The sequence below is a fragment of the Babylonia areolata genome, chromosome 20 (assembly GCF_041734735.1).
Source record: "Babylonia areolata isolate BAREFJ2019XMU chromosome 20, ASM4173473v1, whole genome shotgun sequence".
NCBI classification, from domain to species: domain Eukaryota; kingdom Metazoa; phylum Mollusca; class Gastropoda; order Neogastropoda; family Buccinidae; genus Babylonia; species Babylonia areolata.
Window position 1 is genome coordinate 52,043,606 of NC_134895.1, and position 24,581 is coordinate 52,068,186.

A 24,581-nucleotide genomic window follows, 5' to 3' on the forward strand; every position below is an offset into this window, starting at 1 on the left:
CTTGTTGAATCCTCAACAGTCATTGATCATTTTTAGAAGTGCACTCAAGAGGTGAAGATAATGAAAGAATAAAGTTATTCTGATTTCATTATGAATTTATACTTTCAGTCAAATTGGTACTCACTACTGGTTTCAAATGAGCAATTTTTGGCCAAGTTAGACATGCCAGTCAATGTTTATGACCAAGATGCATCCAATTGTGTGTGTGTGTGTGTGTGTGTGTGTGTGTCCTATGAACCAAAGATAGAGAGAAGAGAAAGGCAGTGCTTGGATATTTACCCCAGAGTCCGCACAGGCCCCATCCACAGACAGACAGCTCTATTCTCTCTACTGATGAGGAGTCCTGTGTCGTGGTGGATCCGTTCCCTTTATTCAGTCACCACCTCCTGCCGGTTCATTCCACCGCCATTCATTTTGCGCAGGGCTTATTCAATTTATTCTACAATAATGGCTCATCCCTAAAAATATTTTCTCCGCATTATTAGTTTGAACACAATGTAGACACTGCTTGCCCTTTGGTCAATCATTTTTGTCATCTTTGTTTATCTATTTAGTTATTTGTTGTTGCTGTTGTTGTCGTATTGTTCTTCTGTTACCAGCAGATTGATAGAAGGGGGAAAAAATGGAAGGAAAAACACCGACAGTATATGATGGTGTCCTGAGATAGATTGCTGGGTACTGATGTCTTTCTGCTTCTGAGCAGCAACAGTCAGACACTCAGTGCTAATCATCCAGAACCTGCACACTGTGTGTGTTTGTTTGTTTGTGTGTGTGTGTGTGTGTGTGTGTGTGTGTGTGCGTGCCCACATATGCGCAAGCATACTCTCGCTGGCTGACTGTTTAGAAAGCCTCACAACTTGCCACTACCATGGCGGAGTGCCGATGAGGTGAGCATGGTTACGGCTCTTCATGACTCCCTGCCTTCCTGTTGGAGCCAATGCATCAGATACAGCGATCGGCAAGTGGCCTGTTTATGTGAAAGTGTGTGTGTGTGTGTGTGTGTGTTGGCTGAGCGGAGACTGTCAGCTTTGGCTCTTCGCCACTGCCGGAATGGTTAGCAAAACGCTCAGGATAGGGACAATGGCTGTCAGTCAGCGTCGGTTGCGTCACTGAAATAGGCGAGGATAAAGAGGGCGGACGTTTGTTTTTTTGTTGTTTTTTTTTTCGTTTTTTTTTTCTCCGCTCCCTCCCCTCCCCTATTCCCCTCCAACCCATTCTACCAACCCCACCACCCACCCGCCATCCCCCCCCACTCCCTCTTTCCCCTCCTCCCTCCCCTCACCCACCGTCAGCGTTTCCCAAGGTGTCACGAGAAGAGAGATCGGGTCGAGTTGCGGTGATGTTCTTTGTGTGTGAGCTGCCTGCCTGTGCACTGTATGACTATGAGCGGTGTGAGTGTTTGACCCAGTTTGGCTGGGAAGTATTGACGGGGGTTGGTGCTTCGTCCCTCCGACTCCCCGGGGGAAGAAGAGGGTAAGGCACATAGGCCGGGGTGTTGGGGTGGGCGAGGATGGTGTTTCCCCGGTGTCTGGCGGGCCTTTTATTTCTGCCTGGTGTCTGGTGTCGTGATGCGGGTAGTCGGGGTGGTGTTGATCTCGTGGGAGATTGGTCCACACCCCCCAGGGATTGATTTTTGCAGCCTGGCGAGGGTTTTGGAGTGTGGCCATTTTACAGTAAATTAAAGGTAGGGAGGGGATGCTCAGAGAGAGAGAGAGAGAGAGAGAGAGATTCCTATGGGAGAAATGGCCGTTTTACGTAACATAAATTCAGTTCTTGTGAACGGTAAACCAGGCTATGCGTGGGGAAAACTCTGCATATTAGGACACTCCAAAAGTGACCTTGGATAAAGTTCACTCCATTTGGGTGGGCTAGAGACACCCATGACATGCACAGATGTGGATAGACAAACGCAGTCTCGCTACATAAACGAATTCCCTTCGATAAAAAGACGGTCAGTGGTGAGAATCTGGTGCTGACTGCAGCCTCATACATGACCATGCCCAAATAATGTACATCTAAAATCGCAATACACAAAACGAATATCAAGTCGTTCATCTTCGCTCCAGTCCCCAGCAAGTAGTAGCAGTAGTAGTCGCAGCAGTATTAGTGGTAGTAGAAAAGTAGGGTCAAAACAAGCTGTGGAGTTACTTTTGAACAGTCCTTTTTTGGTTTCATAATTTGAGTGTTACTGGATCAATGTTCCGCATCCAATTTTCCCGAATTCGGAGCTTCCGAATTCCGAGGAATTGTCCACTAATTAGCAATTAATTTGCTGAGTCAATATTTTGTGTTATAATTTAGATTTTTTACGAAATACCGACAATTTCTTGTGGAACTGTACTGAGGTGAAAAAGAGAACATACAATTACTCGATCGCATGTAGTGCGGCAAGATGCTCACAAAACCGCTTCAGTTAAAAAAACAAAGAACAAATTGTTTCCGAAAACGGCGATCTGTCTCTTGCACCAATGAGGGGGAGGTGGACTCTCTCTCTCTCTCTCTCTCTCTCTCTCTCTCTCTCTCTCTCTCTCTCTCTCACACACACACACACACACACACACACACACACACACACACACACACTCCTGCCTCCCTCTGTGTGTGCCAGATCTGCTAATGAATAGCCGTTGGGTGTCCTTTGCAGCGGCACGTTTTGCCCCACAACCCCCGCCCCCCACCACCTGACTCCTCTCTCTATACCGCCATCACTCCTGATGATGTGCATACAACACACACACACACACACACACACACACACACACACACACACACACACACACATATATATATATATATATATATATATATATATCACCGAGACACCAACGTCAGTCCCCACAACCGTCTCCAGTGCATCCTCCCTTCACCCCTCCCCAAGGGACGTACACTCCACCACTCTGGCATGCCTGCCTCCCGAGGGACTCCCTCTCTCTCACTCCCCCCCCCCCCCTCTCTCTCTCTCTCTCTCTCTCTCTCTCGCTGTCTCTCTTAGGCAGGCACGTATCATGTCAGCAGTCGTGATGCAAGGTCGTGTATCGGCATAACAATGCAGAGAGAGAGGGGTGGTGGTGGTCGGACGATTGCCAAGTGGCAACCTCATGAATGCCATTTCGCAAATTATAGTGCTATTTGTTTGAGGAGGGAAGGTGCTAACTTTATGCGTTGCACGCATGGTATCCACCATCGTCATCCCAACTCTCCTCGCACCCTCATCTACCCCTCTCCTAAAACCCCTTGTTAATGATACTGATTGCTTAACGCTCACGTTCATTAGTCGCCCCTCCCCGCCTCCTTCATATTGTGATGATGGTGATATTGCTAGTGGGTTGACTCCCACCATGTTTATTCTACAAAGTCCATAATAGTACATGCCTGGTTTGTTTCTGTAGCCGATTGTTGTCCCACCCTTCTTTCCTTGTTTACATCTACCTTTCCCCTTCTCTTTCTCTCATGTAGCTCTTGTCTTCTCTCTCACCCCTACTCCCTCTCTTTTCAACGCCTCCCCCCACCTCCCGCTTCTGCCTGTTCTGTTCTGCTCTGTCATCTCCCAAATGCAGCTTCGGGGACGAGTGCATAAACAAATGAAGGAGATGTTTTTCTTTCTTCCTCTCTTTTCATTCTCGTTTTGTTTTGCTCGCGTCTGTTCCCTCCCACCCCACCCCCCCATGATTATTTTATCAATTTCTAGCCCTTCGGGAGGGACCATTGTTATTTTTCTGTGATTGTTCAGCAGCAGAGTGTGTTTTGTTGATATCGATCGGAAATCACCCGCTTTCTTGGCTTCCTTCCTTCCTTTGTTATCCTTCTTTCCTTTCTTCCTTCCTTCCTTCCTTCCTTTCTTCGTTCATCAGTGGTTTGATGCCGGTCAGATTGACACTGAGCATCCTCCCATTCTGCGGATCCTGTATCAATGCGTCAACACACACGCACGCGCACACGCACACGCACGCGCGCATACAGAGAGAAAGAGAGAGGGAGAGAATAAGAGGGTAAAGCATGAGTTATAAACAACAGCTATAAATTACCCTAGTTTTCTCCCGAAAGAAAGAAAGAGAGAGGGGGAGTGTGTGTGTGTGTGGTGGTGGGGGGAGCATCGACAATAACAGAATAACAGATCTGGGTGATAGATGACCAGAGCTTTTATTTCTTTATTTTTTTCTTTATTTGTTTATTTTATCGTGGAACGAAAAACGATAACTGCCACGGCGTGAAAGACAGCAGCACCACGACGGATCCCCGTGAAATTTCAGTTCGCCTCAGGCACCAGAGAGAGATTCTCTGCTGGGGTTGGCGATGAGAGGAGGGATGAACACTTTAATAACTTCTGTCATCGTTAGGGCTCAGAATATTGCCCGATGGCATTTTGCATCAAGCAGTCCAATGTAAGCAAACACTCCCCATCCCCTTCCCGCTCCTTTGTTATAATTGCCATTGTTTGAAACGTGAATCAACTCTTTTTGTGTGATTGTGTTTTCTTATTGTTGTGTTGTTTTTTTGTTTCTTTTGTTTTGCTTTATTTTTGTTTTGTTTTTTCCGCAGTCCACAGTGTAGGGACTAATTTGTGAACGGAATTCCACGCGAAGTAGTCTTATCTGAAGTGCATAGATGTACAGAAACGTGTTATTGGTGCTGTTATTATTATTGTTGTTGTTGTACAGCATTGCAGGATCGCTAAAGAGAGAGAGAGAGAGAAGCACCTTGCATTTCTCATTCTTTCTCACAAACTCCTCCCCTTCCACCACCACCCCCTCCCCATCTACTCGCACCCCCCTCCACCACTCTCCCACCCCCCGCCCCTCCCCCACACTCCCTCTCCCCATGTAAAAATGTCTGTAACGATTTGGGATTTTCCAGGTGTTCAAGTCTGGCACCATCCTCTGCTTTCATCAGTCGGCGATGTTTTCGGTGAACGAGTGTTGCGTCGATATCGGAACCGTTGATCCTTTTAACGGGGTGAAAATATTAACTCGGTGGGTGTTAGCGACGAGGTTCGCCATTGATTCTCTAGAGGAGTGTGGTCGGGGGGGTGGGGGTGGGGGCTCTGTGGTGTTTGTCTCAGTCCTCTTTTATGGCCGTTCTTATGCCTTCATCTTTGTCTGTCTGTCTGTGTCTCTGTCTGTGTCTCTGTCTGTGTCTCTCCACTTCCCGTACGCCCGCTCCCCAACCCAGTGTCTCTCCCTCTACACCTCGGTCTTCGTCTTTTTTCTTTTCTTTTTTTTTTCTTTTTTTTTGTTTTGTATCTGTCTTTCTGTCTCTCTCTCAACTTCTCCTTCCTCCCCCCCCCCCCTCTCTCTCTCTCCCTCTCTCTCCCCCTGGACTCGGGTTTGGTCAGAGGAGAAGGAGCGAACCACGTAACCAGGCGTCCAGTCACTCTGGGTCGGGTTGTGTGACCTCACGTCCGTGTCTGGCCTGGGGAACAATGGCAGACCGAGAGCCACGTGCGCTAATGGCGTGTCTTTGTTCTGGCCTGTCGGCGCCATGTGGACTTCTGGCTGTACTGGGGCCAGGACCGTCAGCCAGGCTGCCAGGTCCTTCACCAGTGTTAGAGAACGTTATTATATTATTAGAACGGAACTTGCCAGAAGGGGTGTGTGTGTGTGCGTGTGTGTGTGTGTGTGCTCTCCAGAAGGTGCCGGGGTCATCCAGTTAGGTGCCTTGCTCGAGCGTGACCTCTTTATCGGTTTTTATTCTGTTCACAATTTCTGTCCTGTCCTGTTCTGCTGTTCATTGCAGTCCACTATGTTCGGTTTTCCCAGCCAGTGTTTCAAGGCGAAGCTGAATAATGCACAGTGCAAAATTGTAAAGGCTGTCGGAATTTGTTGCAACTGAATTACCTTCAGCCATATATATATATGTTTTCTTCGTGTTTATTTATTTACTCATCTGAATATTGTTGTTGTTATCATTTATAATGTTGTTGTTGTTATTATTGTTGTTGTTGTTATTATTGTTGTTATTATTATTATTATTATCATTTATATTGTTGTTATTAGTATTATTATTATTGTTATTATTATTATTGTTATTATTATTATTATTATTATAAATCCTCTTGTTACGTGCACCATCTCCACATCTCATGTGCAAAAGTTAAAAAGGGATAACAGAATAACAACAACAGCAAAACAACAGAACAAAAGCTATCAGATGAAATCAGCAAATGGCCATGTCTGTTTTTGGCCGAGTATGTATTGAAGGTTTACAGCGGGATTACTTCTCCGGTTTTGTTCGACACTTTACATTCGATGTGTTTCTAGCCGTTTGTTTGTTTGGTTGGTTTTTTGTTGTTTTTTCACCGATCTTCGCCCCCCTCCCCTCACACACACACACACACACACACACACACACACACACACACACACACACACACAGAGAGAGAGAGAGAGAGGTATGGCCGGCCTTAAGATCGGAAAGTAGATGCGGTCCGGACCCAAACCATCACGGCTCAGAACAATAGGCCCGCGCATGCGTGTCTGTATGCGTGTACGTACATGTGCGTGTGTACGTAGGTTTCTTTGTACGTGTGTGTGTGTGTGTGTGTGTGTGCACGCGCTGTGCACAGTCACTGATATTATTTGTAAAAATGTCTTCACCACTTAACGATGTAAAGGAATCATCTAACTCGGAGATAGGAACAAATAACACCCCACACCACACACCCACATACATATTTACAAGCCAGTTATGTGATTAATTGCGCACCTAAAATGACCATTGTTTGTCGGCAGTTGCTAGGTTAGTTAATGGTTTTGGTGATTGGTCACTTTATTAACATACAGGAATTTGCTTACTTTATTAGTGCGCGAAGAGTGGGAGAGGCAAACTTCTCCACGCAAAATTCTTAACAGAGCTTTGGGAAACTGAACGATAATGCTACATCTATTTGCCGAAAAGACTTGGCACTGTTGCGGGTGATGACGGTGAAAGTTGCGTGAATTCCTTCCATTTCCCCTTCTTCCCTCCTTGTCGAAACGTTCGGTCTCTTGCCATGTTAAAAGGGTTCGAATCCATGCGAACGACCACCTCTGCTCCTTAATGATCCGGTTTCCTTTGTGCGTGTCTGTAATGACTGTTTCTCAGGGAACCCAGCAGTTGCTCTTGATCGGCGTTTCCTTGCTGCTCGGAGGATGGTTGACGGTAGTCAGCCAGCGCTGCAACTTGGACCAGCTGAAGTGTCTGTGATACTCTGCTCTGTGGTATGGGCCAACAGTTGATACCCGTGTCTTCGGACTGTTTCCAGGGGAAAGAATCATGACATGCACATCCTGTGCTGGGGAAAAAAAAAGTTGTGTCCGGCCGGGTTCTACTTCGCATAGCCTAGACATTGACCGTCGTTTTGGTAATCTCAGACCGGGATTCGAACCCAAGACCCTTAGATTGAGACAGTTTAACCACTCGGCTGTTGTGCCCGTCGCTTGGATGTCAGATTGTCGTGATTTGTTTGCCGTTCAACTGTCACTGGGCGTCTTCAGATGGCTGTGATCTGCCTACCCTGCCGTTCGATTGTCCGTCGTTAGTTAAATTGCTGTGATTCCGTTTTCTGGACGGTTTGGGAACCCTCTGGTTATTTTACCGGGTGATTTGACAGGAGATAGATGTGTGTGAGCTGTTTACCGTTCGATGTTTCTGGATGTTAGACGTGTCTGATCTGTTCTTCGTTCGATTTTGCTGGATGTTACGTTGGGCCATGTGATCTGTGTGTGTGTGTGTGTGTGTGTGTGTGTGTGTGTGTGTGTGAATGTGGTGGGGTTTGATTTGACTTGTCTTTCTTTTATTTTTTTTTTTTTTTTTAATTTTTAGTATGCTTGGTACTGTTTTTATTTTGTTTCTTGCGGAAGGAGGGAGTGTGTGGATATTCTATCTTTTACGTGATGCCATTTTTACAGCGATTTTCCCCTGACGACACACACACACACACACACACACACACACACACACACACACACACACACACACACACACACACTAGAGAGAGAGAGAGAGAGAGTTTGAGAGAGAGATATAGGGAGGATGGAAGGGGGATCAGAAGAGCAGCATCAAGGGTGGATGGATGGAAGACTTCTTCCCATCGTGCCAGGCAGACCGGCAGGCAGGAGGGGTGGATTGAGTCCGTATTGATCTCTGTGTGACGGTCTTCATGTCTGTCCTTCCTCCACCCTGACTATCACCCCCTTCCCACCCTCATCTTGTCCATCGCCTATCCTCTCTCTCTCTCTCTCTCTCTCTCTCTCTCTCTCTCTCTCTCTCTCTCTCTCACCTGCCAGTTCTCTCTCTCTCTCTACTCCCCTTTCTCATTTCCACCCCTTCACCCGCCTTCTCTCTCTCCTCCCTCTCTCTCTCCCTCACCCTCTCTCTCCTCCCTCTCTCTCTCTCTCTGTCTCTCTCTCTCACTCCCCATTCATTTACAGCATTGCCTTCGGTCTTCTTGTACCTTTTTTTTTTTTTTCCATCAAAACTAAAGTACACAAATATATGTGTGTATATATTTTTTTTATGCAGTCAAGGCCTGACCAGTGTGTTGGGTTATCCTGCTGTCAGGCATCTGCCTAGCAACAGTGATGCAGCCAGTATGGATTTGTACGAACGCTGCGACTGCACGAGAAACTGAAACTGAAAGAAGGCCAGTGTCATTGAAAGGAATCTCCCATAAGGATGTGAACTGATAGTTAACTCTGAATTCAAACACGAGTTTACCACCCTTGGCGCAGTAGATGAAACGGGGAGTTTACCACCCTTGGCGCAGTAGATGACACGGGTAGAGTTAATTTGTGAGACAATGCAGAGTCCAGCGCATCTGGAAGCGGCAACATCAAAGGAAGGCAAACCAAGATCAGGTGAATCGACCGTCAGCAAAGTAATCTTCGTCTGTGAGCACACTGGAATACAAGGAGAGGGATGGAGTGAGTGAGACGTAGGGAGACCGTGTGTACATATGGAGAGAAAGAAGAAATGTGTGTGTGTGTGTGTGTGTTGTGTGATACCCATCGTCGCCGTTGTCATCGAAACTGGAAAGAGGTGTTTATGTGGCAGTCAGGCGACACAAGGTGTTACATCTGAGTCGTAAAAATATATAGTTAATAATCGCGATTGTACATGATTGCGTCATCACAGTTCTTTGTTATTGTTACGGTGATGGTGTCTATATGACTTCGTGTGAGAATGAAGAGAAACGCTAGACTGTAACTCAACTAATGGGAAAACACACACACACGCACACGCACATACAGAGAGAGAGATGAGAGAGAGAGAGAGAGAGAGAGAGAGACGCGCGCGCGAGTGGTTTGAGCATTTGACTTCTATACCTAGGGTCCTGGGTTCGAATCTCGGTTGCGTCTGGTTGGTAAAGGGTGGAGATTTTTTTTTTTTCTCAAGCTCCCATTAAAGTTCACCATATTTACAGAGTGTTTGAACCTTCTTTGTGCGTACTTGCAATACACCGAAATGAAAACGAAGTATGGCTGCCCAATGGGGCTGGTGGGTGGGGTGTGGGGTAAGAACGGCCCTGCACATAAAAGACACTGATCAATACGACTGAACACGAGAGCTGCAGCTCCTGAACGGCGAGAAAACGAAAGCAGTAACAAAACAAAACCAAAACAAAACAAAACAACTGCGGATAAAAACTGACCAAATCAAAGTGCACAGAAACAGTACACCCTGCCACCCACCCACGCACCGTTTACTTCTGTCGGCGCTGCTCTTCGTGTCGGCAAGGGGTCAGAATGGCGAGTGATACACGATCTAATGACTGCTGCTAACAAGGTTGGTCGCCAAGGCTCTCAGGCTTTTTGGTGCTGATTTGTCGTTGCCGTGCTGGTGGAATAGACGCTGTCTCGTTTCTTCGTTAATCCTTTCTGTTGTCATTGACGCCCTGTTGGTGTGGCGTAGGTTATCTATATTCCAGTGCGTACTCTGCGGTGGACTTTCTTCTTCCTATGTGTGATGAAAATTTGCGTAAAGTATGTGTGTGTGTGTGTGTGTGTGTGTGGTTGATCATTCAGAAAAAAAAGATGGATGATTATGTACTCGTCTGAAGATAAAAAGTCTTGAAGGACGGGAAGGAGTTTAGTTTTGTTGAGATCATTTCCGAGAAAAGGCGATGTATGATTTGGTCTCACAGAAAGAGAATTCCTTTTATTAATGTGGTGGTTTTGACAATGAGGGATGGTTTTATGATGCAGGGCTGAATGATCTTTTTCAAATAGTTTTTCAATCGACAGTCCTTTGCACAGGTTCCTTTTTTTCTTCCTCTCTCTCTCTCTCTCTCTCTCTCTCTCTCTCTCTCTCTCTCTCTCTCTGTCTCTCTCTCTCTCTCTCTCTCTCTCTCTTTCGAGTGAGAAAGGCTGCTTAAAAGTTCTTCCACGAGTGTTCCGCTGTTGCTTCATGATCCAGGCTCGTGCTTGGTGTATGTTTTTGTGTGTGTGTGTGTGTTTTTTTGGGGTTGTTTTTTGGTTTTTTAACCCGCTTTTGACGAACTTTTCAGACCCGAGTTAACGTCATCACAACATTGCAAAAGAAGTAAGAAATATAAAAAGTGAATTAAAAAGAAAAGTGTGAAACCAAAAGACGGTGTATAGCATGTCTGTTTATGGGAGCACCAGTGCCAGAACCCTCTTTTTGGCTCAAAATAGACCTGTGCGGCTCTGCCACGCAGTGAAACTGAAGCAGAACTTAGCGCGCGCGCGTGCACACACACACACACACACACACACACACACACACACACACAAACACAACCACAACCACAACCACAGCAGTTTTATTACATACTTTTTTTTCCGTTTTTTTGTTTTTTTGTTGTTGTTTTTTCGCTTTTTTTCTTCTTTCCTTTTTTTTTTTTTAGTTCCTTTCTTTTGAAGCTACGCACACATCCCCCGCCCTCTCCGCCCATCCGCACAACACACACGCATATACACCCACCCCTGCGTTTCTCTTTTTCTTTTCCTTTATTTAAATCCAATTTTCTGCCCATGAAATTTTAATGATCAGACTGGAATCCGTTTTGGAAAGATTAATCAGCGTCGGAGACACCGAACAGACAGAGGCAGAGAGGCAGAAGCATAGGAGTAAGGACAGAGACTTCCAGAGGTATATGGGTCTGACGCCAGCGACCCAGCTGCACTTTTTCCCCTTTCCCCCTCCGACCGCGAGGCTTAATTACGAGCAGTGTGATTCTTGACGTCAGTAGCTGTTCGTTTGCAGTGGTGGAGAGAGGACTACCAGGCAACCTGGCTGGCTGGCATTGTCTCGACTGGTCAGTCACCTTGTGCTTGATGAAGACCCTGCATTGTGTGGAAGGAAGGAAGGACGGAACGACGGGGGATGGATAGTTCACGGTACATTTGGCTAGATGGCAGCACTTCACCCGATCCACCCGGGGAACTGTGCTTATCTCTCGAAGACACGGACTGCACGTGCTGTGGTCGCGATGATGAAGTGCAGCGGGTCTTAGTGGGTAATGCGCCGGCATTGGGGGGGAGCAGGTGTCCGCGAGTTCGAGCCCAGTATACGGACCGAGTTCAATTTACGGAACGGAACTGTTACGTCTCTGCCCGCTGATCTCTCTTCAATGGTGGTGAGGTGTGGGTGTTAAGTCATGCGTATTTGACGATAAACCGACGTCCCCCGACCGTGTTCAGTATGCACTTAGCGCACTTAAAAGAACACGCAACAATTAAATATGTTGAAATAAAAAAATTTACTTATACACATGCAGACAGAAAAAAAAGAAGAAAAAAAAGGGTGGTTCTGAAGCGATACGCATAGAGGAGAGCAGCAGAATTTTACACAGAGAAATCCGTTGTGGCAAAACGTAACATAAGACAATACAGTGCAATGCAACACGATGCAATGCAAAGCAAAAACAATACAAAACAATACAATGCAATATGATCCGATACAGTGCAACAACACAACGCAAATGCAATTCAACGCAATGCGATACAATGTAATGCAATGCAATGCACTAAAGTCCTGTACGATAATGGCTGCACTTCGCCCGGTCATCCGGAGATTGGTGCATAGCTCTGAGAGACACGACCTCTGATGGGTCAGTGATGAAGGACCCGGGACCCATGTACTAACAGCCAGGAAGCTTTCACATCTCTCAGGGCGGAAATTCCCTCAGGTTTTAGTGTTCCCCTAAGATCCGGTGTGGCACCCCCAGGTCGTCGCCCCTCGTCCTGAAACGTCCCCGTGGTAGGGAGCTGGGGAGTGAGGGAATACTGCTGGAATGTTATGTTGCATTGTTCACTTCGGATCGGATCTGTCTGTCTGTCTGTCTGTCTGTCTCTCTCTCTCTCTCTCTCTCTCTCTCTCTCTCTCTCTTTCTCTCTCTCTCGCCTTACAACACACACACACACACACACTCTCTCTCTCTCTCTCTCTCTCTCTCTCTCTCACACACACACACACACACACACACACACACACACACACACACACACACACACATCCTCTCTCTCTGCCCATCTCCCACGTTCTTTCGGTGTCTAAGAAGAAATTCACACGATTAACATGTTGCACAACGGACGCCAGTAATCTTCGTGTGGTATTTTTGTCACGTTTTCGCAGTGGTTTATTGCGTGTAAAAATTATCCTCATTAGCAGACAGACAGTAAGGAAGCGTTTACGTACTATTCATTGTGAGATTTAAAAGCAACAGCAACAAATGTTTTATTTCAAAGTGCACTGTTACATGTCATTCAGAAAACAGCTCCACCCTCATACCCTCTTCCCTTCTTTCTGTCCTCCACCCTCCCCCTCTCTCTGTGTTGAATTTGAATCTCTGGTTCTCTCTCAGTCTTTCTCAACCTTTCTCTCCCTCCCCCTCTGTGTTGCGTTTGAATATGTGTGCATCCATAAGAAGGGGACACACACTCACACACTCTCTCTCTCTCTCTCTCTCTCTCTCTCTCTCTCTCTCTCATTCGCGTACACACATACGCATACTCAAGCCCCCACCCCTACCCCCTCGAACACGCACACACTTTGATCGATTGCTCAGGGCACCCCCACCTGTCCTCCCTCCCTACTTCTCCCTCCCTCTCCATCTGGTTGCACCCCCTTTCCCTTCTCCAGCTCCCTCCACACCACAGATTCCCCCACCTCCACACCCTTACACGTGCTTTACATACAACGGAGCGATCGATGGCTAACTGTATCAATATGGCCTGTGAACGAAATGGATAGGACGCTCGCGCGATCATGGCACAAATGATTAGCCACAGGCCATTGGCGTATTTTGTGGCTGTTTCATGGTCTCCCTGTGTGTGTGTGTGTGTGTGTGTGTGTGTGCACCCGCGTGAGTCACACTCACATGCACATTTCTCATTCCCTCTGTCTCTCTCTCTCTTTGTCTGTCTCTGTCTGTCTGTCTCTCTCTGCCTCTCTGTCTGTATGTCTGTCTGTCTGTCTCTCTCTCTCTCTCTCTCTCTCTCTCTCTCTCTCTCTCTCTCTCTCTCTCTCTATTAAACGCGCGCGTGCGTGTTTGTATGCGTGATTCACTCTCACTCATCGCCATCTCTTTCTCTGCGTATCTATGTGTCGTTTGTGTGTGAGCGCGCGTGCGCTCGCTCGCTCGCGGATGCGTGCGTGTGTTCAGTCTGTCTTTGTGTATGTATGCCTGCTTGCCTCCGTCTCACTCAATTTTTCTTCTTCCATAATTCTTTTGTTGGTATTAAATGGGTATCACATGTACGTTTTGAAGGTATTGCCTCTCTTGATTCTTTTATTTTACAAATCTTGTCGAGTAAGATGTCATGAACAAAACAAAAAAAAGGCGTGGCTTTCATATTAATGGTCAAAACGTAAAAAAGAAAAAAAAAATGTTAATGACATGGCTCTGATTAATTATAGCCAGCCAGAGACTGCAACGTGTAAAAAAAAATTAAAAAATAAATAAGAGAGAGAGAGAGAGTTTAAAAATTGATTAACCAGCCAGGTAACTAGCTTCATAACCAGCCATTGATTTATTCAGATAAACTCGACCTTTCATTGAATGATAGTTGTTTGTGTGTGTTCCTTAACCCTTTGTGCCCTGAGTCCCTGAGCAATTTTAACCCTAATGCCTGAGCTCCTGAGCCAAAATTTGCAAATAATTGGTATTAAATCTGTTTAAAAATCTGTTTAAAGATTCAAAGTAAGAACTAGGTTAATCTTTTCAGGAGAAAGGAGGATTTTTTGTTTGTTTACACTGAAGAGTTCTTTTGTTGTTCTGCACTAGCTTTTTGCTTTCATCTTATTAGATTTTATTCTTTTTACTCCTCGAAGTGACTTGTGAAGTTTATACGCGCACTCTTTGTCACAGGATTATGGGGATAATAAGATGGGTATGGGTGGGGAGTGTGGCAGGAATTGGCTGATGGAGCCGAACAACAGTGGCGAAGAACTCAAGAACGACAAAACAAAACAAATGGTGCTGTGAGGGTGATACAAGCGTAGAGTTATAGCTGACGCTTTGTGATTTAGGGGGAACATGGGTACGGAAAGAGAGAGAGGGCCTTGGAATTTGAGCGAGTTATGTGAATACCCGGACTTCGCGTTCCGGTCGTGCTGTTTGTGGACAAAATGGGGTAGCCAGTAGGAATAAGACCACGGAGAGGTCAGGAGGGGAGGGGAGGGGAGGAGAGGGATGGAAGTGGAAGGGAGGGGTACCTGTTCTGCTGGAGTCCCTGTTGTTACTGGCGGTGTGAATACGTCATGATCATGTGATGCTGGCTGTGATGCCGACGTTTTTGTCGTGGTGTACCTGGCTTGTGTCAGGCGGACAGACAGACAGGGAGGGAGGTAGTAGGGGTGAGGGCTGGTTAAGAGAACGGGAGGGAGGGGAGGAGATCATCATGAAACACACATGCTGAGACAGACAGCCCGGGGGAAAAGAAAAAGGCTGGCTCGTGACATCAGCGCCTCTGGTTGTCTGATAGACTGCCCATTCTTTCTCTCTCTACCTCTTTGTCTCTCTGTCAACCTGTTTCTCTCTCTCTCTCTCTCTTTCTCCCTACCTCTTCACCTTTGGCCTCTCTCTCTCTCTCTCTCTCTCTCTCCTCTCTCTCTCTCTCCCTCTCTCTCTCTCTCTCTCTCCCCCCCTCTCTCTCTCTCTCTCTCCCTCTCTCTCTCTGCCTTCCCCCCCCTCTATCTCTCTGTCATTCTATGTCTCTTTCTCGCTGTCTCTCTCTTTCTCGCTGTCTATCTGTCTCGCGTCCCCCCGCCCCCTTACCCCCCTCCCCCATCTCTCTCTCGCTCGCTCGCGCCCCCGCACACATACGCACGTATACATGCGCGCGCGCGCGCGCGCACACACACACACACACACACACACACACACACACACACAGAGTTTAACTGAGTGTGTGTGTGATTTTGTGAACACACACAAACAACTAGCATTCAATGAAACACAAAGACACACACACACACACACACACACACACACACACACACACACACACACACACACACACACACACACACACAATGGCTCCTATCTCTAAGACACTGAATGACTGCAACTATTGTGTATAAAATATCCCCACCGCCCCCGCCTCTTTATCTGTCGCCGCCGCGTCCTTCCCTCCGTTCCCATTGTCTTTGTTTATCTTGCCCTCGTTCTTTCTAGTAGGTCTGTACATGTAATAGAAAATATCAAGAGAAGGATTGGGGAGAAATGGTGAAGGTGTATATGTGTGTGTTGGGGGGCCGGGTGGGGGAGGAAGGGGGGAGGGGGGTGACGTATTAACCGAAATTATCTTGTTTTTGCAAAAAAATATTAGAGAAATAACATGGAGGACATGGGAAAGAATAGGAGGTGGCAGAAGGAAAGTTGATTGTGGTGGTGGGGAGAGTCGGGGGATGCGGTGTAGGAAAGTGTGTGTGTGTGTGTTAATGTGGATGAACTGAAGAAGACAGGCGCGCTGATAACTGTTCCTCCGCTCACAAATAGGGAGCAGCCAAAATGGTTGGAATGAAAGAAGCGAGCGAGGTATAGGAGAGGTGGTGGGGGCGGGGGGAATTCAATGGCGACGAATCGATAATGCGGACACTTCAATCTCTCCTCTTCTACCGAATTTCAGACGGTGCCAAAGCCAGCTCTGTACACCCCCCCCCCCCCCCCCCCCCCCCAACTCTCCCTGCTCACACCCCCCCCCCCTTCCCCTCCCTCGATCTTCACCGTCTCCACCTCCTTTTATTTATTTACTTTTTAAAAAATTCTTTTTGTTTTGAAAAGTGGGCGGTTCCATGTAAAAGAAAAAAACAAACAAGAACAAAACAAAACAAAACAAACCAAAAAAAAAGAGAGAAAAAGAAATGAAAAGAAAAACCAAAAAGAGTTACACACTCGCACGCACAGACAGATAAAACGAACCAACCCGTGTGAATGTCTAAACCTCGAGAGAAGTTGACTGGATTACCTCTCCCCTCTTTGTACAGATGCTGTGTCAACGTACTTGTTTTGTGACTGATGTTGACATGCGCCCAAAGGACACAGCTCTGCACAGAAACCCCGGCGTCTGTGTGTATAAAAGTGGCAGTTTTGCTGCCCATCTTAACATTGTGTCGCTCTGGTGGTGTCATTGTAGCGATAAGCTACTTGAAAGCACAAGTGTGAATCGGAAGCAAATTCTGCGTATCCTTCCATTCTACATTATGAACCGTTCTCGAAGAAATAAGAAATATTGTAACTATCATTAGTCAATGATGATGATATTGACAGTATTATTTTTTCATACCTCATATTCCTTCCCGTTTTTGCTGATGTGTACTCCTGCTGTTGGAGGACGAGTGGGTGTTAAATTAAGTGAAGGGGGTGCTTACATTATGCTTCACCGGTCGTGGCGAAGCTGCGGCGCTTTCCAGGCAGCAGAGAGAGAGGAGCCAGTGCCAGAGAGGAGGGGTAGCGTGTGTGCCACTCGGCGAGTCCTTTCCATGCCAGAACTTCGCCATTCGCTCCCCTTCCTACACTGTCAGTGATCAGCGCGGACTTCCACCCCTGATACACTAGTGTCCCCTTCCTCCCTCCCTCCACTCCGTCTGTCTTCATCATCATTATCATCATCATCTTCCTCGTCTTCGTCTTCTCTCTCTCTCTCTCTCTCTCTCTCTCTCTCTCTCTCTTGCTTCTGTCCATATCTCCCCAAATCCACACACACACACACACACACACACCATATGCTTGGTTGCTCCAAGGTCGGTGAACTGAAGATGGCAGCTGCTTGCTTTTACCCTGAGAACATTATGCTTGTTTGTGTGCCCATTTTGGGGGAGGGTGGGGGGTATGTGTTTTTTGGGGGGTTTTTGTTTGTTTTTTTTAGTGTGTTTGCGCATGCTCTTACGTAAGTGTGCCATATTTCAATCAAAATCAGCACACCTTATCTAGAAAAAGATAAGAGATGAAAGAAGGAAAATGCAACCACAATGGCAGGTTTCTTCTGAAGAAGTGAGTGTGTGGAAGTGAGCGATAACCTGTCTGCCACCATACCTCGGTGTTGGAAAGCACTTGCTTGCCATAATTTCATGTACCATGGTGCTTTGGGGAGTACCCCCATGCTTTTCTGTACTGCTATACTTCTGGGATTTCTCGTTTTTGGCGAGTCTGCTACAAGGCAAGTCCCTCTATGACAGACAATAGAACCATATGGTAGTATGGTTTAACGATCCTGCAGTGACAGTAGAACCATATGGTACTATGGCATAATGTTCCTGCAGTGACAGTAGAACCATATGGCACAATGGTATGTTCCTGCAGTGACGGACAGCCGAAACGGATGACAAAGTGGTTTAAACGCTGGCAGTGTTCATTCAGCCGTTCATTCCAGGAGCAGATAATGGACTCACCGGAGAGTCACCGCGGGCTGTGCCCCATGCATGTTGCGCACAGCATCTGTGATAAGGAACTGCGTAGTGCGTACACGGATAATACTCCGAAGCTACTGTGGCTGTGACTTCGCGTTTGTTTCTGCAAGCCCAGCATTCATCAAAGTACCGTCACTTTCACAGGGTTTCCCAACGCTATAGTTTTCCAAAATGTGGTGTTCGAAAAGTTATTTTTCGTTGTGATTTAAAATGTGTATGAACCTCGTGGTTGGCATCCCTTCTGGCGCCATGAGCTGTTGTCCTGTTTCGGAGCTTGAGGTTTATACCTCCGTGGTTCACAAGGCGAAGGGGGCGGGTGTGTGTGTGTGTGGGGAGGGGGGGAGGGGGTTGTACCCAGGGGGTGGACCTGTCTTAACGAGGACGTGGTTTCTTTCCCTCTTTCCGAGAACTGGTTGCCTGGAGGAGGCAGGGACCCAGGTTGCCCGGGAACCCGTGCCGTAATGAGATTTCTCTGCCATCTCCCCTGTACCCAGCCAAGTCTTCTAGTCGGTCTAAAAGAGTGTGGGGTTAGGGAGGGTGGGGGACATGTCAGGCCGTTGGGGGACTGAGGTCTAATGAGGTTTCCCTTCCACACACTGGCGGTTTTCCCTCTTTACCCAGCCTCACCCCCTCCCACCCTTCTGGATCCTGTGGGCGAAGGGGCGGGGGGGGGGGGGGGGGTACTGGTGCGGGAGTAGGAGGGTTAGGGAGGGAGGGGGGGGTCGTAGATGGGCGGCCCTGTCAGCCACATGTGGTTAAGGTGAGCAGTTGTTGTGGACACTTGTACGTCTGCTTGCCCTGCCTGCCCTGGATTGGTGCTGGATGAGCACTGTTGACTCTGTCTGTCAGTCTGTCTGTCACTATCTTCTCTCTCTCTCTCTCTCTCTCTCTCTCTCTCTCTCTCTCTCTCTCTGGGTGGAACATGGAAGGAGAGAGGAGATCGATCGTTCTCCCCAACCCACCCCAAACTAGGTTACCCTCCCTCCTCACCATCCTCTCCCCATCATGATCTTGCTTGTTGGGTTGTTGGGAGGCGGAGGGGGTGAGGATGCCTTGAGGGGAGAGCATGATAGTTGGGGGAGTTATATATATTTTTTCTATATTTTGTTTAAAATTATTTTTTGTTATCAGGAGGATGTGCCCGCTGTAATGAGGTACGTTTGGCTTGAACAGGAATTATTAGACACGTGAAAAACAAAAAGTAGAAGATGCCCATGGACATTTTGGAGAAAACATCACATCCTGTCCCATCTTTTCTATATTTTATATATTTATTCTCTGTCTCTCTCTGTCTCTCCATGTTTCTTCGTGTGTCTCTGTTTCTGTCTCTCTCTTTTTCAATCTCCCCACTCCCCTCTCTCCCACTCTAATTCTTACTATGTTTGTCAAGTAACTGGCTGTTCCTTTCAGTGTCTGTATCGACATATCTTGGAAACGCAGAAATCTGTCTCACATTATCTTCAAAATGTTTTATCGGAAACCAGCAGAACAAAAATTGAAACAATAAATAAAGTGATGATCATTAATATTAGTCACCCCTCTACATGCCTGTTTGTTTGGGAGGGGAGAGGGAGCGAGAATGCTCCAGCTTAGGGGCTCAGGTTTGTTACATATTTGTGTGTGTGTGTGTGTGTGTGTGCATGTGTGTGTGTGTGTGTTGTGCAGTAATCCCTTGGCATGATCGCTTTCTTTCATTTTGAAGTTGTCTGTTGGCTCACCCGCCACAGCTGTGACAGGTAAAACCTGTTGCACAATGGGTGAAAAAAAAAACACTTAGATTTTGACCAGCAGCTTTCCAATTCAAGGCCAGATTTTCCCATGGCTAGCTGCCATGACATAGCAGCAGCAGTTAGCAGCACGTGAAAGTGGTGATCAGGGACTTGGGGGTCCATTTCTGTTAGAGGCATCAGTGTTATTGGCTGGATTCTGTTGGGATAGTCTGGGACTTCATCCATCACACATGTTGCTGTGATGTCTCTATGAGAGCCTGAAATAGCTTTTGTGGGATTGCAGCTGTGGCTAAGAAAAATAAACAAATTGTATTACAACATGTACCTGAATATATACAGATGTTGCATATATGCATGAACAAATACAAGTGAGCTTTCATGCACACTCACGATAACATGCATGTGCACCTGGGTGCATGCATGAGTGGGCATGAATGCATAATTATGCCTACACACACACACACACACACACACTCACAAGCACACGCACACTCTCTCTCTCTCTCTCTCTCTCTCTCTCTCTCTCTTTCTCTGCACATCCCCAACTCTGTCGCTGTCTCTCTTTCTTTGCTGTGCCTTCACAGCCTTTCACAGCTCAGCATTTTTTCTTTCTTCCGCTCTCTCTTTGGCATCTTCCCTGCTTTCAGCTTCTGGCATCAAGCTGTCAGGGCCCATTCAGCAGAACGCCAGAGGCGGAGAGAAGAAGAAAGAGTTCCATTTGCAGCACTGTCAGATCAGGGCAATCTTGTGCGTGACTCGCTTTAATTTGGAGCACTTCTCAAGCTCAGTGTTGTCCCCATGAGGGCAACACTGTGAACAGCTTTTGCATTTCCCAGAAGCCGTGGTGAGAGTCCAAAATGTGCAGGGGAGGGGAGGGGGTGGTGGTTATGTGTTGGTGAGTTTGTGTGCGTTTATTTTTTTATAGTGTTCTGTTCTGCTCAGAATCCGCGTTCCAATTGATACAACATTATCTGTGAGTCAGGTATCTGCTCCCTCAGCTTCCAGTCCCCACACCCCCCCTTTTTGTTTTTTTTATTTTCACAGATGTAAAGTGCATATGGATCAGTCTGCACACTTTGATGCCTGATGGAAACTGTGGCCTGAACCGTTTAATTCAAGCCTTGCTTGATTTTTGTTCTCTTGTGCAGGCGGCCAAGATAGCCAGCACCGCCACTCAGAAGACGAAGGAGCTGGGACAGACTGTCAACGAGAGTGTGCTCAAACCCACCAAGGACAAGGTCAGTCAGTCCCACATGGGTGGGAGAATTTCTGTATTTTACCTATTTACCTGTTGGCATTTTGGTGATTTGAAAAAAAAAGACAACAAAAAACAAAACAAAAACACAGCAGTCCTTGTTTTACATAATTTTGGTATTAAGACAGAGTTTTAGTAATTGTAAAAAATCCCATGTTTACTTGGTTTCAGTATTAAGACATATACTTTGGTTTATCAACCCTGAACACCTGCCACAAGCTTTTCAGTTTTTCAAAAATCTGTTTCTTCTTCCGATGACAACAGTCACTCACTTTGGATGCTTGGAATGTAACTGAAGATAGTTTTAGTTTTTTGCACCCAGCAAGAGACTGTCAAGTGCTGCTTGTGTCTCTTCATTCATTTAATTTTTTCTGTGGCCTCTCTCACTCCTACTCTCACCTCACCCCTCCTGCTGAAAACGTTGACTGGAAGTTGAAAACTGTCCACAAATCAAAACATTTACTTTTAATTTGATAAGATACGTCTATCTTACCTGTTGTTTTGTCGTACTTTTTTCTCAATGAAAAATCAGGCAGCAGCACCCAATACTTGTAAATTTGGTTTTCTGTTCAGCTACATTGTGCCTAAAGCAATTTAACTTGTGAAGAAATGTTTATTTATGGCAACCGTGGAGCTTTTGAGTCTTTATATTGTTGGTTGAAGGTGAATAGTTTGGTTTGCGTTCCAAGTGGGCAGGTTTCACTGGTTTGCACTGTTCAGCATGTATCTTTTCTTTCTCTTTCACACAATGGATTTTTGTGTGAAATATTCTTGTTGTGCTGTTGACCTCTGTATTAAACAAATGTACTGTTGAAGCACATTTTTGTCTGATTTGCGCGTGAAGGTGATTTTGTGTTTGTAGAACTAGAAGCTTCAGATGATTGTTTCCTTTTGATTTGTGCTTTTGATGTTGTGCCTCAAGTAATGTATAATAGTTTATGTCATTAATGACCATGCCTGTGTGCTAATGCAAATCAGTACGTTTGTATGTCTGTCGGCATATCTGTGTAAGTATTACTTGTGTGTGGTGTGTTCTGAATGTAGAAACTTTAGGAGACTAACTAATGGTATATGTCCTTTCTTTGGACAGCATTTCTAAGAATTACCAGAGCATGTTTATGTGTATTGGCTTTTAGTGTTTCGGAACTCTGTTTCAGCTTTGACAGGACTTGCATATAAAAATTTAGTTTCGAATTTTTAAAACATAGGCATTGTTCAGTTGGGTTGGAAAAGTGTTGAAAGGGGATGTTTTCTGAGAAAGGACATTGGTTGATTTGGAAAAGCATTGAAATAGTGTGGGGTGATTTGTCTTTGTGATACATAATATCTGCCAAATTAAATGTGTGTGTGTGTGTGTGTGTGCATGTGTGTGTGTGGTCCCAGAGATTGTGTATAAATGTGATGTGTATAAGTGTGTGATAGAAAGAGACACTGAGTGAGAGAGTGGTTGCATTTTGCTTTGCTTGTTTAATTTTGGTTATTGTCACCATTCTCGTTCTGTTTCTTAAACCTGACCAGCATGGTTTGCACGGTGTGTGTGTTGTGCTGTGTAAATTATAGGTGTCAGAAGGCAAAATTCTGGAAGACATGTCGGCCTCCATGTCCTCTCTGGCCAACAAAGTGAGTGCCTAGGCTTGTGTGTATTCTTTTTGGCAGCAGCTGTTATTGTTCAGTGAATACATGGCATATAGAAATTAGCTGTGCCTTCACCTTTGTTTTTTCCCCCTTCCTTTTTGCATGTTTATTGGATTGCATTTTGCTTGCCGCTTCTTTTGGTGTGCTTTACTTTGTGGGTTTTTGTTGTTTTTGTTGTTGTTTTGTTTTTGTTTTTGTTGTTGTTTTTTCCCTTGCAATGAAGGTTATATTTTCTCTTCAGTATCATCACCATGACAATTTTCCTGTGACAAGTTGCATATTATTCAAGCATGGTAATAGTTAGCAAGGGTATTTCCACAGAAGTCAAGAAGAAAAACAAAGCTAAAATTAAAAAAACAAAAATTAAAAAATAGATACTAACAACAAACAACAATTTTCACTTATAATGTGACACCTTGATTCCCAACTGGCTGCACACATTGGACAGTCAGATGACTTAGTTCACAGGAGACATGATAGAGCTACAACTGCTCCATTGCTACCAAGTTGACATGTGGTGAAGGTTTTCTAATAATAGTAAACAGGATCCATCTTTTATCTAATTGTGTCAAGTTATCATGAAACAATTGTGAAATTATATATTATTTGTTGGGCACTGATTCTTTTTGCTAACAAAAAACAAGTATCCAAAAAGGAAAGAAAATGGAGTCAGGGGTCTTCAGTGAGCAGGTTTTTGTAATAATACCAATTGGCAGAGATTTCATTTAGTCTAAAATTTATACTTGCTGTGTGTTTTTCTATTTTGTATCTACAGGTAAGTAGTGTTCTAAATATAATCAAGTCAGGCGGCCTGTTATCCCGTTCAGACTTATAAATGTAGGATTTAGCTACCAGAATAATAAAATCAAATACCACACCAGTTTTGATGTTCCCACCGCATCCAAACAAAACCAGGTTTTCAGTTAATCTCAAATTTGATGTTAGTTCACAAGTTTCATTAAGCATAGTCCGAATACATTTCCAAAAACACTGCATAACATGGCATTTCCAAAACATATGATAAGTACTGCCTTTTTCAGTATTACAAAAATTCTCTCTGTGTGAAATTCGGGTTGCTCTCCCCCAGGGAGCGCATCACTACACTACAGCGCCACCCATTTTTTGTATTTTTTCCCTGCGTGCAGTTTTTTTATTTATTTGCTTTTCCTGCATTTCTTTAAGGATTACATTTGTTGCCAAAATTCTATGGATTATAATTTATTCTAATCTGAATCCATTTTAAATTGATATCTTTAATTTGTTTTAAGGAAACATTCTTTCCATTTGATTTCTTGTAGGTATGTTTCTTCCCACTTCCTACAACATTTAGGCTCTGGTCCACTATCACACATGGTGTTGTAATACAGTTGTGTTCCTTTTTTGACAATGTAATGTTTGCAATGCTGAGTTTTTCTCTGCTATGGTGTTAACATTTATAGGTATGTTACACTTTCGTATGATTGTGTTATTTTGTTTATCTGTGATAGCTTCTGTTCATCTGTTTGTCCATGTAATACTTACTTACTAAGCTACCTGTTTTATATTAGATCTATATAATAATCTGTCTGTCTGTCTGTATTTTTGTCCACTTGATATTTATGTGTTTATTGACCCTGTTTCTTCATTCGCTCATTTCAGTATGTGTGTGTGTGTTCATTTGTGATGCTGCGCATGCATGCGCGCACACACACACACAAACACACACACTCACACAGACTTACAGACACAGATTCCTAATCGATATATGTCGTCCAAATGCAAAGCCTTGTGAATTGATCCTTCTAACAGAAATACAGCCAAGGCTAGCGAAATTTGTTCCTGAATGTTTCTCATCTTAATATGCTCATGTTTATGTTTCATTGTGTCTTAAAAACTTTAAGGTTTTATGACAATAAAAAGTATTCTATTCTATTCTGTTCTATTCTATTCTATTCTGTTCTATTTCACTCACACACACACACACACACACACACACACACACACACACACACACACACACACTCACATACTCACAACACATCTTGTGGTTGTTATGGAAAGGAATCACAAAAACATTTATGATGCTCCTAACCTGTTTCATAGTTTCTGATATTCAGAGGAGAAAAAGAGAA

General features: G+C 45.2%; 1 protein-coding gene across 2 annotated transcripts in view; it reads left to right on the forward strand.

Annotated features, from left to right (window-relative positions):
- The window catches only part of LOC143294707 (ADP-ribosylation factor GTPase-activating protein 1-like), a 62,311-nt gene that overhangs the window by 22,607 nt on the left and 15,123 nt on the right, over nt 1-24,581 (forward strand). The window contains exons 8-9 of one of the 2 annotated variants that reach the window (XM_076606118.1): nt 20,729-20,818; nt 22,396-22,455. In XM_076606118.1, coding sequence (XP_076462233.1) covers nt 20,729-20,818; nt 22,396-22,455 — 150 coding nt within the window. The remainder of the gene's footprint in view (nt 1-20,728; nt 20,819-22,395; nt 22,456-24,581) is intronic. The other variant, XM_076606119.1, reaches the window with a different exon arrangement.